Source organism: Galeopterus variegatus, unplaced genomic scaffold (genome assembly GCF_000696425.1).
Source record: "Galeopterus variegatus unplaced genomic scaffold, G_variegatus-3.0.2 Scaffold11, whole genome shotgun sequence".
NCBI lineage: Eukaryota > Metazoa > Chordata > Mammalia > Dermoptera > Cynocephalidae > Galeopterus > Galeopterus variegatus.
Window position 1 is genome coordinate 804,253 of NW_007726122.1, and position 17,488 is coordinate 821,740.

General features: G+C 45.7%; 1 protein-coding gene and 1 pseudogene across 1 annotated transcript; one reads left to right on the forward strand and one right to left on the reverse strand.

The window, feature by feature from the left end:
- Positions 1-4,165: 4,165 nt before the first annotated feature.
- On the reverse strand, positions 4,166-5,030 carry LOC103603030 (annotated as a pseudogene).
- Positions 5,031-7,092: 2,062 nt separating this feature from the next.
- On the forward strand, positions 7,093-16,592 carry ZBTB5 (zinc finger and BTB domain containing 5). The gene is made up of 2 exons (XM_008587629.1): positions 7,093-7,327; positions 12,175-16,592. Exon 2 carries the CDS (start codon positions 12,179-12,181, stop codon positions 14,207-14,209), a length of 2,031 nt encoding a protein of 676 aa, XP_008585851.1. The 5' UTR covers positions 7,093-7,327; positions 12,175-12,178; the 3' UTR covers positions 14,210-16,592.
- Positions 16,593-17,488: the final 896 nt, after the last annotated feature.

Sequence of the window (17,488 nt, forward strand, 5' to 3'; positions counted from 1 at the left end):
TGGCTGGTTAGCTAAGTTGGTTAGTTTGCTTGAATGCCAAGGTCGAGGGTTCAATCCCTGTACCGGCCATCAGCCAAAAAAAAAAAAAAATCTCTGACGTGGTTCCTTGAACCTCAAGTAAATATGGCAGCTGGCAGAGAGCCGTCCCTCTCCAGGCCCTCCCATCCACACACGTGGACATCCAGCCCTTAAGCCTAACCTTTGTCAACAACCCTGCAAACAGCTCGCTGCCATGATTCCTCCTTCTACCAAGGCCTGCGCATACCTGTGGCTCAATCAACCCTAGGAGGATGGAGCAGAGAGAGAAGCCCAGCAGGCTCAGAGCATTTGGGCAGGGGATTCTGGAGTGAACTAGAAAGGGGGGATGGGGGGATTCCTAGCTGATGGACATGTCCCTTTCTCCCTGCAGATGCAACCCTTCTCCTATATCAGGGGTTATCAGAGCAGAGAAGGGAAAAAGCAGGGCCAATAGGCATGGACTCAGGTTACAGCCCCTTTTGCCTAGTCAAAGGCCTTACTGTTGAAGGGCAAGAACTTGGGTTGACTTATCTCTCATCTCAAATCGCCTTGTTTCAAGATTCTCTCCCCATCCATCCACCCAACACCCAGGATCTTCCGAATAACCTTTAAACCTCTGTGCCCCTTTGCCTGAGCACTTGTCACACGGTTCTAATCACCCCATCTCAGACTTATAAAAACATTGCAAGTACAGTGCCAAAAGCTTTTCTTGCCACAAACCACTTAGAATAAGTTGTCAACCTGATATCCCTTCACCCTTGAAGATTTTAGTATTTCCTACAGAAAAACATTCCTTAAATGACTACAATGCAGCCATCAGAATCAGGAAATTAACATGGTTTCATTATTACCACTTAACTTCCCACCTCATTTAAATTCATCAATTGTCCCAATAGTGTTTTTATAGCAAAAAAATCCCATCAAGAATCATGTGTTGGGGCCGGCCCGCGGCTCACTCGGTAGAGTGCGGTGCTAATAACACCAAGGCCCCGGGTTTGGATCCCACATAGGGATGGCCGGTTGGCTCACTGGCTGAGCGTGGTGCTGACAACACCAAGTCAAGGGTTAAGATCCCCTTACCGGTCATCTTTAAAAAAAAAAAAAAAAAGAATCATGTGTTGCATTTAGCTATTATAGTTCTTCCTCTGATTGGAAGGCTATTGTATTAGTCCTTTTTGTGTTGCTATAACAGAATACCTGAGACTGGGTGATTTATAAAGAAAATGAAATTTATTGCTTACAGTTTCTGAGGCAAGAAAGTGCAAAGTCCATCTGGTGGTGGTGACAGTGACTCAGGGGTCTCACATTGCAAGATGGTGAAAGCAGAGAAAGCAGAGAGAGAGAGACACACACACACTCTCCTCTTCTTTTAAAGCCCTCGGAACCACACCCCTGACCACCATTTTTAATCCACCCACTACTGCACGGCCCTACAATCCAATCACCTCTTTAAGGCCCCACCTTTCAATTACCAAAATAGGATTTCCCACCCTCTTAACAGTCACAGTGGGGGCTAAGTTTCTAACACACAAAACTTGGAAAACAATTCAAGCCTCAGTGAGTTTTGGGGGGACATAATTCAATCCACTACAGCTACCTTGACCCCAGCTTTTGGATTGAATTATTCAGGAATGGAAAAGGAAGAAGAAGAAAATCTTAATTGTCTAATTATTTATCTCCTCCATTGATTTTTTTCCTCACTAAACATATTTGGGGTTAACAATAAACAATTTTGGGGTTAAACAGTAAACAAACAGATTTGTTTGTTTTGTTCAATGTTGTACCTCCAACTCTTGGAACAGTGCCTGCACATAGTAGACCTTCAACAAATGTGAAATGAATGAATGACAGGTCAAGAAATAAGCCTGAATCACTACTAGTCCTGGGAATCTAGCACAGGGAGTGGAACTCAAAGATGCTTAGTAATGTTGGTGGAAATCAACTGGCATAGGGTTTACACATAATAGATTCTCTGTAAATGATTGGTTGAATGAAAATATGAACAGTTAAATCAAAGTTAAAGAGTGACAAAGAAGACAACAGTGGCTAAGGAGCCAATTGCAGTCCTTGAGAGAACTGTCCAGGCCCCTCTTTAGATAGGGACACATTGAGTGGCCTTCCTACTCAGAGTGTGGCCCATGGAAACAGCAGCATCAACACCTGGAAGCCTGTTAGAACTGTAGTATCATGCTCTTAAAGTTTGGGAAGCATTGTACTGGATTGTTTCCCTTTTAAGGCAGATCTTCGCCAGTCAGACAAATTCTGTGAAAGTCCCCAGGATTTGGCTGCTTTGTAGTAGATGGAAGAGTGAAAAGTACCACACACCTCCCAAGAGCAAAGACGCCCAGAATTACCACTGGCAAGAATTCAAAGTGATAGAGATTCTATCTGGGGAAGAAATGCGTTAATGTCGGGGCAGCAGAGAAGGGGGCTGTGGTATATGCCCCTACGTTAATTATTTAACAATGATTCAAAACACACATATACACACACCATGTACGTATACATTCATGCATATAAAACTGGAATGGGGCAGGATAAAACAGGCCTGACTCAGAAACTGACCAAAATGTCAAAATCTATAGTGACCTCTTGTAGTTTATTTTATTATTTTATTTATTTTTTTCCTTTTTTGTCTTTTTTCGTGTCCAGCAATGGATCGCAACCCTCGGTGCTGCGCCCGCACCTCGCTCAGCCAGTGAGCGGGAACCGGTCTGTATGTGGGATCCGAACCCTCGGCGGGAGCTGCAGTGCGCCACCGGGCCGGCCCGCCTCTTGTAGTTTAGAATCATGGATAATCACTGGTGGAATTTATCATAAAACATTAGTTTGGAAATTCAGAGACATTGGATTTCTCTCTTAGCAACGTTTTTCAGAGAAGGAAAACTATTTTTGAGAGAAGGGGGAGTGAAGCTAAGTCCTCCTTTCCTAGGGTAATATCTCCATCTGCTGGTGTTTCAGGATATCGCTACTGAAGACCTGAAAGGCAGCGTGTTTGCAGTGACTCACCCTGTATTCTGAAAACTGCTGCTTCTGCCTCACCTCTTCGCTTTTTTTTTTTTTTTTTTTTTTTCGCCCCTTTTTCCTGTTGGGTTTTTTTTTTTTTTTTTTTTTTTTTTTTTGTCTTTTAACTTTAAGTCAAGATCACTTTTTACCTGCTGAAAATAAAGAGAATTCCAAGACTTAAGCATCCAAAAGTCATCTCTTTTTAATACCGGCAACCTAGGTAAAACTTTCAAGGACTGTAAATGCTTGTTCACTAACAAGACTGAAAAAAATCATATGAATTAGCTGATTTAAAGTCACTTAAGGAATCTGGGTTCATCGCTTGTACCAATTAAATAATAATCCAGCAATAGTTTCCTTTCATGGGTATAAAAATATTTTTTCTTGTGAATTTTGCTCTGAAATAACAAATCATTTAAAAGTTGAGGAAGTGGGGATCCAATTAAGATGGCGGAATAGATGGTCCACAGCGTCACTCTCTCCCACAAATCAACCAATTTACACCTATAAAAATGCAATATCAGCCAAGCCGGGACCGCTGGAGCTCAGCGGACGAGGAGGAGAGACTTACGGAGTTCATGAAGGTGGGAAAAACTAGGATGAGAGAAAGAAAAAGCTGCTCTGAGTATTTCGGGCCACAGCTGCTTTAAGGCTCCAGCTGATGAGCACATGGAGCAGGAGCCGGCAGAAGCCGCTGCTGTGCCCTTCAGATGGAGTTACTTGGAGGCAGCAAGAGAGAAGAGGGCCTTGGTGGCCCCCAGGACAGCAAGACCGCCAATAGGGTTCCCGTGAACCCACGCAGGAGCGAGGAGCCAGAACAACCAGAAAAAGGGAGCCACTCAGAGGCCGGTGAGTCATCGCAAGGGACCGGCGCCGGGCCTGTTTTACTGCCAATCTGGCAGTAAAATATGTGTAAGGGCTATAAAATGTCAGGGAATCCAAATGAACAGAAGTGACCATCAGACTTCATCGAGGCCTTAGAGAAATAAACCCAAGGGCAAAACTTCCAGCTGGTAATGTCTGAAAGGGTGGAATCGGCTGTAGTGATGCTTGGGTGTTAGAAGCAGGGAGTTTCATATTTACTTATTTGTATAAACTATCATTTATTGAATACCTATTATTTCATATACTGTGCTAAGTGTTTTATATTCATGTTCTCATTTTAATCCTCACAACAACCCTAAGAGGTAGGTATCGTCACCCTTTACAACCAAGAAAACAAGCCCAGAAAAATGAGGTCACTTGCCCGAGGCCACACAGCTAGTCAGCGGAGGAGCTGAGATTTGTCTATTGTTGAAAGCCCATGTTCTTTTTATTGTACCTATCTAGGTGAGCCTTGAGCAAAAGATAACTTCACTGACCAAGTCTGCAAAGAGCACTTGGGAGTGGAGGTTGCCAGCCACTCTCCCCGCTGGTAGGGATGCATTGAAGCTGACTTGATATTGGTTTTTATTCCACTTGGCATTTTCCCTAGTTGACCTGCTTGAGCATTTGCACCCGAGTGAGCACTGGCTGCTGCTGGCTTGGAGCTCCCGCCATCTGCACCTGCTGTAATCCTGAGGTTCCTGCAAGGATTGTCCCAGCTCCTGGCTGGCCAGGACCACTGCCGCCTGAAGGTTTCCAATTAGAGAGCCCCTTCCCAAAGGCAACAGCTGCCACCAAGGCATTGGTGTCTGCAGGGTTAACGGTCTGTTTGTTCAGCCGGAGACCTCCACTCTCTGATTCTCGCTCCTCTTCGCTGATTTTCTCCAGAAGGTTTGAGCACATTTTATTCAAGCTCTGGATCTGCTTCTGAGCTGCATCAGCACCGACTCGGGCAGCATCCGTCGTCAGTTGATTCTCCTGCTCTTTGACCTCAGAGTCAATCTCGATTCTCAGATGGTCAGGGACCACCTCATGGCTGAAAACAGGCACCCGTCCTACACCTACAGTGTGCCGCATGAGATCTTCGTCTCGGTCTGGGGACACCACCAGAGGGATGATGTTTTAGTCCGTTTTGTGTTGCTATAACAGAAATACCTGAGACTGCGGTAATTTATAAAGGAAAAAGGTTTATTTGGCTTACGATTCTGGGACAGCTGCATCTGGCACGGGCCTCAGGCTGCTTCTATTCCTGGCGGAAAGTGGCAGGCAGCCGGCGGGTACAAGCAGATCACATGGCAAGAGAGGAAGCAAGAAAGAGAGAGAAGGTGCCAGGGTCTTTTTAAGCAACGAGCTCTCGCGGGAACTAATAAAGCTAGAACTCACTCATTAATCCCCTCTCCCCTAAGGGAGAGCATTAATCCATTCATGAGGGATCCGCCCCCATGACTCAATCAGTTTCCAACACTGCCACATTGGAGATCAAATTTCCACATCAGTTTTGGAGGGGACAACACATCCAAACTCCAGCAGATGATGCCCTGGTTACGAAACAGTGGTGTCTTTTCATACTTCAATACCTTGTTCAGAGTGTTCAGCTGTCCAGAGAGCAAGGAAAGGCTGTCGAGGACAGAGGTCCAGGTCGGCCGGTCATACCCGTTCTCCAACTTGTAAATGAAACTCCCCAGTGAGTTCTTCAGATCAGCCATTTGACTCAGCAGTGCATCTAATGATGCCTCAAGCTGCTTCTCCGGCCACACAGGCGGCCGCAATGACGTCCTCTTCCGCGAGGAGTTTCATTTTTAGCCTCCCCATTCTTCCCCTCTTTCTCCCTCCCAAAAGAACCCAGCCGCGTTCCCGAGCTTGCCTTTGTCTCCGAAGCCACGCAGAACTCCGGGACATCTCCGCAGAAGGCCCCTTACGGATTTTCTTCTCCCGCCTTCACCTGAGGAAGGATGTTTCTTCCCTGGCCCCAGTGCCCGGCGCCCTCGGGGAGCCGCGCCGGCCGGTCTCCCTCCGGGCTCGGGTTCTCCATCCAAGAGTGCTCCCGGGAGTCCCGGCGCCACGCCGGAGCTTGCTGTCTTCTGACCCCGTCCCACGGAAGTCCGCGACCCTCCCACGTTTGAGACATCGCTGGGAGAACTTAGCACTTCCAACTTTGCTTGGGGGAAGGGGGCAGAAGTCATTATAAACTTGGCTCTGTAGACTACAGACTGCTGTGACCTGCGGCACGGAATGCGGAGCCCAGCGCCGGACTCGGGAGTCCCCTCCCTCCCGCCAGACTCCGCAGGCGCCAGCGTTGCCAGACGCGCTGTCACCCTGACCGGACGTGGGGCGGGCTCCGACCTAACTGCCATCAGATGGACAGTATTTTTTATTCATCATTTTAGCTTGGAGTTAGCATTTTAGTTTAATTCAACCTAATCGGCTTCTTGGAATTTCATCTTTTCCAACGCCTACGAGGTGGGAACTCAACCTCCGGCCGGGTGCGTGTGTGGGTTCCCCAAAGGGAACTCACTTCAGAGACAGAGCGCGGGGTCACCGAAGGGCCGGGCGCCGCGAGGGCGGGAAAATCCTTCAGGAGCAGCCAATGGCGGGACGCCATTACCCTACGGATGCGCTTGGCCCCTCGGCAATCGTGATTGCTGGAAATAGGCGGAAAACCCGCTTGCCTCAATCGCACGGGTTTTGATTGGCTGCGGCACATAGTCTCTTCTCTGTAGTCCAAACCTAGAGCTGCTTAGTGATAAATCCCGCCTTAAAAGGCGTTTGATGGGCCGGCCCGTGGCTCACTCGGGAGAGTGCGGTGCTGATAACACCAAGGCCCCGGGTTCGGATCCCATATAGGGATGGCCGGTTCGCTCACTGGCTGAGCGTGGTGCTGACAACAACAAGTCAAGGGTTAAGATTCCCTTACCGGTCATCTTTTTAAAAAAAAAAAAAAAAAAGGCGTTTGATAACGGTTTTACGTGTTGTAAGGCAAACGGTGATTGGTCAGAGCGCTCACGGATTTTGGTCGGTAGTAAACACAACCAGGCTCCTGGGACCGTGGATTGGTCAGTTTTTCGGGGGCTGAGTAATTTCCTCCGGGTTCCGGGGGCCGCCTGGTTGCACTCCTGCCCCGGACCCGCCCTCCCATTTGCCGATTGGCTGCAGCCCGGTCGGAGGGGAGGAGGAATGGAACGCAGTAGGCGATGTTGCATTGCGTCACTTCCGTTTACTGTCGGGCGCCGCCGCCGTGTTCTCAGAGTGCCGCAGCGAAAGGACTGAAGGAGCTAGGGGACAAGAAGAGGGGTGGGCGGTGGGTGGGCGGAAGAAGGAGGACGTCCCATCACGGAGTCGCCAGTCTGGACGTTCCCGCCTCCTCCGACACTGTCGGGTCTGATCGGAGAGGGGTCACCGCCTCCTTCAGCAAGGAGGAGGGGGGCGGAGCCCGGCTCAGGTGAGGCGACTCTGCCAGCGAGAGTCGTGGTGGCGCGCGCGCGCCGGCGCGCTCACGTGGAGACGGTTGAGCACCTGGGTCGCGTCGGGGAGCGCGCAGTCGCGTACTGGTACCCCCGCGTACTGTCAGTCTTTCTGAGGGGTTATTGTTACCCTTCGGAGCGGAGGGGCCAGCGGGTAGGAGGCGGACTCTTCTGCGCAGGCGTCCCGCGTGTCCCGACGCCAGGCTGTCTGCCGGCTGGGGCGGGGGCTAGTGCCCCTGCGGATCTACTGCTGGCGGCGTAGTTTGCCGGGATGGGGTGGGAAAGGCCTCCGGACCAACAGCCTGGCGTTGATGATGAATAGAGGATCTCCTGCCCGCGGGATGGGGTCGGGTGGCTCCCTTGCCCTCACCCTTGGTCTTCTTGAGCGACGAGGTTTCATTTCACTAGAGCAAGGCCGTCGGCGGCAGACCCTGTAGGGGTGGAGTCAGTGTTTTGGAATGTTCCAAGTTGTTACGAGAAGACTAAAGTGTTTCAAGTACGTTTATTGAATGCCCATTACTTCCAGGCTTCGTGCAAGGAGCTGTGGGGAATGCGGTGGTAAGATGCAGCTGTCCTGTCTTTCCCCCCAGTTTGGAGGACAAACAGATTTGTACATAAATACTAACATAAGGTAGTGAATTAAGGGGGTTAGGGGGTTGAGGGTTAGTTTTTTCCTTCCAAAATGGCCATTTATTAGGTCAGTCTGCATTCTGACATAGTCGAGGGTGCTGTAGAAGCTAATTTCTGAATAGAAGAAAAATCCTAAATCCAGTATTTATTTTGAAGGAAAAACTTTAGGTAAAGGTACAGTAAAGTATTGATTACTAAGTATGCTCCGGTTTGGGTTAATTTGAATTAACAGAAGAAACGCTTCACCTTCAAGAATTAAAAAAGAATATTTCCAAGACATGTTAATATATTTTTCAGTTGTAGTAAATAAGTAGAAGATATTACATACATTTGGATCTTTATTTAGAGGTTGAAGAGAATGCTGTGCTTTAGTCATCACTGGTGATTTGCTGTCCTTGTATGGGCTGTTGTGCCTTAGATAATTTTAAAAGGTGGGTTGGATGCCTCATCATTTTTAATGTAGACTCGCTTTTCATTTGCTAAAGTCTTGTGATTTTGGTGGTAAGGGTGATTGGCCATAAGCTAAACCCCCAGATGGGGAGAGAAGAAATTATTTTAGAGAAAAACTCCTATGCCATAGGAAGGCCTTCCACTATTGCTTTAACCCTTCTGGAAATCTCAGCAAACGTGGGAAGACTGTCCACAGCAGCCAGCTTTGTGCGACTGTTTGGGGACCTGCTCTGGGCCCTTGAGCTTTGCTAAATAAGTGGACCAAGACTTTTTGAAGAGTCGTGAAGTCAACTTTTTTGTTTTCTGGAGATTTGCCTTTTTCTCCTAAGAGTTGTCTCAGAACATAACTTTCAGTTAGCTGAAGATGCTGGCAGCATCTGATTAGTTGATGTGTCTTTAGCAAAATTCTGAAAGTGATAAGATTTGGAGGAAAAGCATTTTATACTGGGGTGTTTTCCCAAATTTAGGGGTCAGCACTCTCAGAAGAGACTTTGTCACAAGACTCACAAGAAGTAGAAGTGATTTTTAAAAATCACTGAAATACCGAAATATATGTAAATGTGTTAGTATATAAAGTAGGTAGCATGAGTTATATCAAATTGGAGACTTAATAATATCTTGTGTTCAGTGAGATTGAAAAAACTTGCTGTCACTGACACAGAATCTTGAATCGGCCTCAAATTCTTCTTGGAAAGGGAAAAAAGAACCCAAGGTATTGATTCCATGTTAGCTTTCAACTTTTATATTTTTAAATGTAAATTAATTGAGGCCGGCCCGTGGCTCACTTGGTAGAGTGTGGTGCTGATAACACCAAGGCCACGGGTTCGGATCCTATATAGGGATGGCCGGTTTGCTCACTGGCTGAGCGTGGTGCTGACAACACCAAGCCAAGGGTTGAGATCCCCTTACTGGTCATCTTTTAAAAAAAATAAAAATAAAAAAAATAAATGTAAATTAATTGTAAATACTTTTACCCCTCTGTTTTAAGCATATGATTTTTCTTTTACTGTACTTAACATTTCTCAAATGTGGATGTTGTCTAGTAGAGCCAGTTTTTGATAGTGTAGCAGGTGGGATGGAATGTAACACTACACTGCATCTTTTGTCTAAGTATGAAGTGAACATCTCATATGCCAAAAGACCAGCTGTTTCTGAGTGAACTATTGCTCTTTACAGTTGTTTTCATCATTTCCACCAATAGTGGCTTTTAATCTCAAGATCCAGTTTTAGGGGTGCCTTTCATTTTATTATATATTTTTGCTAAAAGCTTTGATTTGTCTTGACAACTCAAACAGATTAGGAATTGTGTTGGAGTGCTGACTTTAATAAGTAGATATAGATAGATTCTAATATACAATATTATTTTATCAGTAATTTTACTTCTGATCTTTTAACATATTTGAATAATATGTTTAAGGTTCCAGTATTTCCTTGATTCTAAAACACATTTTGTTTACATTTTACTTTCTTTGAAGACAAGGTGCCATAAGTAAGCATTATGCTGTAGCTTAGTTGGCAGCTTTTTGTTCTTTCCTAGTGTTACATGAAATAATTTTATTTTATAATCACTGACATCTTAGATTTAATGTAATTTGGTACATTTAAAAGACTTTTGTACTCAACTCATTCATTGTAATTGTAACCAGTGAATTTTCCAAATTGCCTTTATGCTCTGGAGAAAGTTTTTTATTGAAAGGAAGCCTCTTGGGAGTGATATTTTTCTTATATAGATGGAAATTAACAAATGTTTGTTTTACAAGCTATTTATTTTTGGTGGCTGACAGGTACAGGGATCAAATCCTGGACCTTGGTGTTGTCAGCACCATGCTCTAATCAACTGAATAACCGGCCAGCCCTGTTTTACAAACTTTAAAAGATGATTAAATGGTGGGTCTGCTTTTGGAAACTATAACTGTTATTTTGTGTACTTTTCTTTTTTCTACTTTGTGTACTTGATAACATAGGTTTACAAATGCTCATTTTCCAACTTCTTAAGTTTAAAATGATTAAGGCGATTTGATCCTCCCTTTTTTTCTCTACATGATATTGTTAACATGGTGTAAGTGATTTTTCAAAACATCTTAATCAATTATAATTTAAAATCCACTCGATCGTCTTCCTCTAAAAATGCAGGGCTTTCCCCTTTGTAGACCTTCTGTTTTAGTCTCTACTGCAAAGAGGATTTGAGGAAGAAGGACAGGGAAAAGGAAATCCACTCTTTAGGGGTTCAGTTGTGAGAGGAACCCAGGCATGCTACAAAAATCTAAACACATTACTATGATGCCCAAAAGTGATTGTATAGACTATGAATATGAAGAAGGCTTAGATTCATACTGTCTTAGGGTTCTCCAGAAGCAGACCATGAGAAAAGGATTCAAGTGCAAGTGATTTATCAAGGAGGGGCTCCCAGGAGAAACCAGTACCGGGGAATAGGAGAGGGAAGAACCAGCACCCAAGCAAGGGTGTGGTTTTGGGCAAAATCCCAGCCTTAGCCTGACTAGCAGGGGCACTCCTCAACCCTACACCCAGCCCCAGATAACCACTAATTTACTGTCTGTATAGATTTATATTCCCTATGTCCATGATATATATATATATATATATATATATGTTTAATTGAATAAACTTTCAGTCAGGCCTCCTGCCTTAGCTTTACCTTCACTCCACTTTCTATGGTACCTGGGCAGCCAGTTCCTAAGTCTTTGGGAGGGGGCTTGACATATGTCAAGTTGTTTTATCCACTGCCCATTTAGCATTTAGCTTTTTCGGTTTGTCACTTAGCACTTGTTGGGAAAATAGAATAGTTTAATCAGGTCCCCTCGCCTTAGGTCCAGTTGGGGATGGTGCGGCGCATTCTTTGTAAGCAAGTTGTGTGTGGGTGGAGTTGGTGTGCATGTGTGGCACTGCCACCTGGCTGGCATTTTTACTGCCTCAGGCATCTGCCCTGTGCAGCCATGTTCTCGAACCTTCGGCTCCAGGGACCTTTTTGCCTGTTACCTAGCTCATGGATCTGCATGTGAAGGGTTTGTGACCCAGTCTATGAACGGGCTTGAGGGGTCTGTGAGCTCTAGACTCAGCCTTAGCTCGACAGTTGGCCCAGTCGGCAGGATTACAGGCAGGTAAAAGAGCTCGACAGCACTTACTCACCTGCTCCCAGTTTCCAAAATGCTATTGATGTCTTCATTTCCATTCTCTTTTTTTCTTGTGGATTTATACCTTAAAACAACAACAAAAATGAAAAAACTTTAGTGTCTTTTTAATGGGGTATGAGTAGGGGGCAAATGTATGTGTGCAATCTACTACCATTTATTACTGGAAAATTTTCCATCTAATATTGATTTGCCCTTTTCACTTACGGTTGCTAAAACTGTTTGGAATTTCTTGGCATTCATTCATTGTCCTAAAGGAATGAAGGAATCTAAGACTTCTGCCGTCACCCACACATTGGTCTTTTCTAACATAGACCTCAGTGTTACAAGTGGGTCATATGAAGAGCAAAGAGGAGCCTGGAAATAGCCAGTAGCTGAACCCACGTGTGTGCATACTTCCTGGGGTGATAGCTGAATTGGCATTTGCTTTTCATTTGACAAGTTCCTAGTGTATGTGCCCATAATCAGAGATGTTGTAAACTTTAAAAGGTCCGAGGTTGCCCATCCACGCCTCTCATCATCACACCCTTTGTGCTCTGACTTTGACTTAAGCTTTTCTAAGTCTTAAACTTTTCTTTCTTTGTTTTTCCCTATAGGATCATGGATTTTCCTGGTCACTTTGAACAAATCTTCCAGCAACTGAACTATCAGAGACTTCATGGCCAGCTCTGTGATTGTGTCATTGTAGTGGGGAATAGACATTTTAAAGCCCACCGCTCTGTACTTGCAGCATGCAGCACGCATTTCCGAGCCCTGTTCTCAGTGACAGAGGGAGATCAGACCATGAACATGATCCAGCTGGATAGTGAGGTAGTGACAGCAGAGGCCTTTGCTGCACTGATTGACATGATGTATACCTCCACCCTTATGCTGGGGGAGAGCAATGTTATGGATGTCTTATTGGCAGCCTCGCACCTGCATTTGAACTCTGTTGTTAAGGCATGTAAACATTACCTAACGACAAGGACACTGCCCATGTCTCCCCCCAGTGAGCGTGTTCAGGAGCAGAGTGCCCGCATGCAGCGCTCCTTTATGCTACAGCAGCTGGGACTAAGCATCGTGAGTTCAGCCCTCAATTCCAGCCAGGGTGGTGAGGAGCAGCCAGCCCCCATGAGCTCATCGATGCGCAGTAACCTGGATCAGCGGACACCCTTCCCCATGAGGCGCCTTCATAAGCGCAAGCAGTCTGCAGAGGAGCGGGCAAGACAGCGCCTGCGACCCCCCATGGATGAGTCTGCCGTTTCAGATGTTACACCAGAGAATGGGCCTTCGGGGGTTCATTCTCGGGCGGAGTTCTTTTCACCAGATTCTCTGAAGATTGTGGATAATGCCAAAGCTGATGGAATGACCGACAACCAGGAAGATGGTGCTATCATGTTTGACCAGTCTTTTGGCGCTCAAGAAGATGCCCAAGTGCCCAGCCAGTCTGACAACAGTGCCAGCAACATCGCACAGTTGTCCATGGCCTCTCGTGCAACTCAGGTTGAGACTAGTTTTGAGCCAGAAGCCGCTACTGAGAAAAGTGGTTTTCAGTGTGAAAATCCTGAGGTTGGCCTTGGTGAGAAGGAACACATGAGAGTGGTGGTTAAATCTGAGCCCCTGAGCTCACCGGAGCCTCAGGATGAAGTAAGCGATGTGACCTCTCAAGCGGAAGGCAGCGAGTCTGTGGAAGTGGAGGGAGTTGTGGTCAGTGCCGAGAAGATCGACCTCAGCCCTGAAAGCAGTGATCGGAGTTTTTCAGATCCCCAGTCTAGTACGGACAGGGTAGGTGACATCCACATTTTGGAAGTCACAAATAACCTAGAACATAAGTCCACTTTTAGTATTTCAAATTTTCTTAACAAGAGCAGAGGAAGTAACTTCAGTGCAAATCAGAACAATGATGATAATATCCCAAACACCACTAGTGACTGCAGGCTGGAGGGCGAGGCCTCTTATTTGTTGAGTCCAGAGGCTGGGCCTGCGGGCGGGCCCTCTTCTGCCCCTGGCTCCCATGTGGAGAACCCATTTAGTGAGCCTACAGACTCCCACTTTGTTAGGCCCATGCCGGAGGTGATGGGCCTGCCATGTGTACAGACTTCAGGCTACCAAGGAGAACAGTTTGGGATGGATTTTTCTAGGTCTGGTTTGGGCCTCCACTCTTCCTTTTCCAGGGTAATGATGGGTTCCCCAAGAGGAGGGTCCAATAACTTTCCATACTACCGCCGCATAGCTCCAAAAATGCCAGTTGTAACTTCTGTCAGGAGCTCACAGATCCCAGAAAACCCTGCCAGTTCCCAGCTAATGATGAATGGGGCCACATCCTCATTTGAAAATGGCCATCCTTCCCAACCTGGTCCTCCGCAGTTGACCAGGGCATCTGCTGATGTCCTGTCAAAGTGCAAGAAGGCCTTGTCAGAGCACAACGTCTTGGTTGTAGAGGGAGCTCGCAAGTATGCCTGCAAAATCTGCTGCAAAACTTTTTTGACCTTGACAGATTGCAAGAAGCACATCCGAGTTCACACAGGTGAGAAGCCTTACGCCTGCCTGAAGTGTGGCAAAAGGTTTAGTCAGTCCAGCCACCTGTATAAACATTCGAAGACTACCTGCCTGCGCTGGCAAAGCAGCAATCTGCCCAGCACTTTACTCTAACTATTTGTCCTTGTGAGATGATGCTGAGGCCAGTTGTAGGACTGAAACTAAAATCTTTCTTGGTAGGCAAGTAATGCTATTGGGTTTGAGGCTGCCCAGGGGCTCTTACGGATTTCAGCGCCTGGTGAGTGGAGAACTATACGTGTTGCACTTGAGCTGCTGATTCTGAGTGTTGTGCATACCTGGGAAGAGGGATGTAGTCCCTGAAACCAAGTTCTTCCTTAGGGTTGAGTAACGCAGTCAAAGTAGTTTTTAATTGATGTTAAAAGTGGCACATTTAAAAATTAAAGATTGAAGTGTAAAAGAATATTTTTAGCAACTTTTGTAAAACTATGTGAGGCGTTTAAATTTCCGGTACCCTCTGATGGGACTATTATATCTCTATACAGTGATGCAAAATGCACTTATGTGTAACCAGTGGCAACTTGGTGCCTGTCTAAAGGGAAGGCCCTTGAGGACATGGCTGTCTGCCACAAATGCTTTAAAGTGTATCATGAGCTAGTCCTAGGCCTCAGAAAGTACTGTATTTTTTATTTTTGTCTATTTGCAGTCACAGACACTGCACTTTGATGGTGCTGACACTGGGTCCAGAGTGAGCATTCTCTTGGACTATTAGGTGTATATACTTTTGAATACATCACTGTTGGATAGATGTTTTAATAGTTTTTTCTGATTTTGAAAACAACGTTGTAAATGGAGTATGTGCTTGTAGGGAGTGACAAGTATGTGCCGTTTTAGCAGTATTTTAACCAACTTGTATTTCAGATGTTACAGTTCCATGTCTGAAGTTCCAAGTCAGAAAAGAGCTAGTGTTTGTCTGTGTTCTGATAATGTGGAGTCGTGTTTAGTGGGGTCTTTAATGGCACATTTACCCTTTGCTCCATCCAGATGTTGAGGGCCAGTCCAGTCTGACACATCCCACCCAAGGACAAATCTGTTCTCTGCTTTGTTTTCTTATGGCATCTCTCCCAGGCCTAGATTACTATTCTCAGTTACAAAAGAACCAAAAATATTGCCATTCCCCCTCCTCCATGGGTTTTATTACTGTTTATACTTTTAAAGTATAGACCCTAAACTCTTAATATTGTTGCTTCCCTAACACAATGCTGAATGTTTAAAATTGTTTGAAATCCAAACATAGTAGTGTTCATGGATATTTTCCAGGCTCCATAAGAAAGTTAGGCAGCCCGTAACATAGAAGTCACTAAGTAGCATCCAAGACTGTTGGAGAGGAATTTGGGTCACTGCCCTGGGCCTCTCTGGGCCCCACTGCCTCACATAGTACACACTTTGCTGTCCTCTGACACTGTGCCATCAAGGCTGTTGGTGACACCTGTTAGGCTGAGCCCTGGCTCATGTGCATCCAGGGGAACAGCACAGGTTAATGCATCTCTGTAGAACTCATGAAGTCAGTTTAATTCATGCATAAACATGAGTTCATTTTATTTTTGTATACAGCTTTTTTTAGAAATACCAAACCATTGGGCATAATTCAGAGGAATTATTCAGTTCTTGTGTTTAGAAAGCTAAGTATTTATGTGTAGCCTAAAACAAAAATGAGTGTGTTTTCTCTTAATCTAGTGTGTGCAGTTACACATTTTGACTAAATCTGTCATGTTCATAGAGGGGCTTGGCATGCCCTATGAACTAAAGCTCAAAGGGAAACCTGATTCCTCTCCTTTTCAGCAGCTGTCAGAAACAGACTGTTGAAGGATATGGGGTCACCTATGAAACTTAGTTTGGCGTGTGGTTCATTAGCAATCATGTTCTGACGCAATGTGAACAGCCTCTACATCCACCCTCTACATGGTGGAGGGACCAGTCTTGTGAGATCAACCTTGGGAGTCAGGTTGGTCAGCGTGGAGAACAAGAGAGGCCCTTGTTCTGGGCCCAGGGAGAGGAGCCAGTGACACAAGCAGAGCAGTGGCAGCCCTCCTTCCCCTCCATCTTGAGGCAGTGGTGCCAGGAGCTCACGCCCTCACCTCTGCTTGGGTGCAAGTGGCGTTTGCTTTTGGGGCCTCTCCACTGCTATTTGGATCCTGGAATCTCTCATCTACCTCTTAGTCGATCAGTTTCTATGTGTGAGAAGCAAGCTTGTGGGCCAGTGTCCTCGTACATGCTGTAGCACTTAAAAAATAATTCCAAGGTTCCTTGGAAAACCAGTCCCAGGGTCCCATGATCTGTAGTTTCTACCTGGATTATAACTGGTATTGGGTACCTGAATTTTGATTGGTTAGCCTTAATTATAGCCTGGCATGATCATGTAGAATCTTTTCTGGTGATCACATCATAAAGTTCTATCAGGGCACCCATGTCAGTGGTGCTATGCTGGTCAAAATTTGAGGTTTTGAAATAAAAATTTTGTCATATTCATGCCTCTAAATGTGTTCTTTTTATTTGCTTAGGTTATTAAGGTTGAAACAAAAAAGGGAAGTAGTATTTCTTTCTCTGCCAACCCTGCTTTGACTAATACTTTTTAAAAAACCAGGCCTCCTAGAAAATAATACTGTCAATGACAATTATTGGTTGTTCCCCTCAAATTATTCCCTTCTGCCTTCCCTGCACCCTGTTTTTGAGCTGCGGGCATGTGTGAGGTTTTGTTCTCAGTCTACCCAGTTACTCTTAGAAGGCCTACTTAGCCTCCTGCTGCTCTGTGTACCCACCTCCCAAGCTGAAAACTCCATTTGCCAGTTTGGCTTGGCTGTGACGAAGAGCCGGAAGCTGATTCCTTTGGCACAAAGCAGAGCTTCGGCAATGGCGCTGCTGCAGCCTGGCCTTGGGGAGCAGTGAGTGAGGTGGTGATTAAAAAGAGCATCCACCGAGGGGGTGGGAGCGATAAAGGACGATTTGGGCAAAGGGTGTAATGTGTGTTTATGCTGAAGCTAATTTTAAAATTAAGAAACCCACCTACCTCCACTTACTCTTGACCAAAAGAATAAGTGTTGTGACCTTACCTAATTCTTCAGTTTCTTCCAATTACCTCCAATTATCTCTCCTTTGCTGTCTGTGCTCTTTGATTTTCCTCATGGTCCACGTATCAGAATCAGGTGCCGTGGTCACAACAAGACTGCTTGTCGCATCCTCAGTGAGGGACAAGTGAAGGAATTTGGGCAGAGAGGAGCAGAAGGGGTAAAGTAGTTTGGACAGGTTCTAACAATTAAAATACTCGGGTGAGGGCTGGGGTGGGAAGCAGAGCCAGGCAGATCAGTAGATGTCCTGATTTAGAAAAGGTAAGCAGAAGCTTTTTTTGTTACCCTGCCCCAGTTACAGACCAAGACA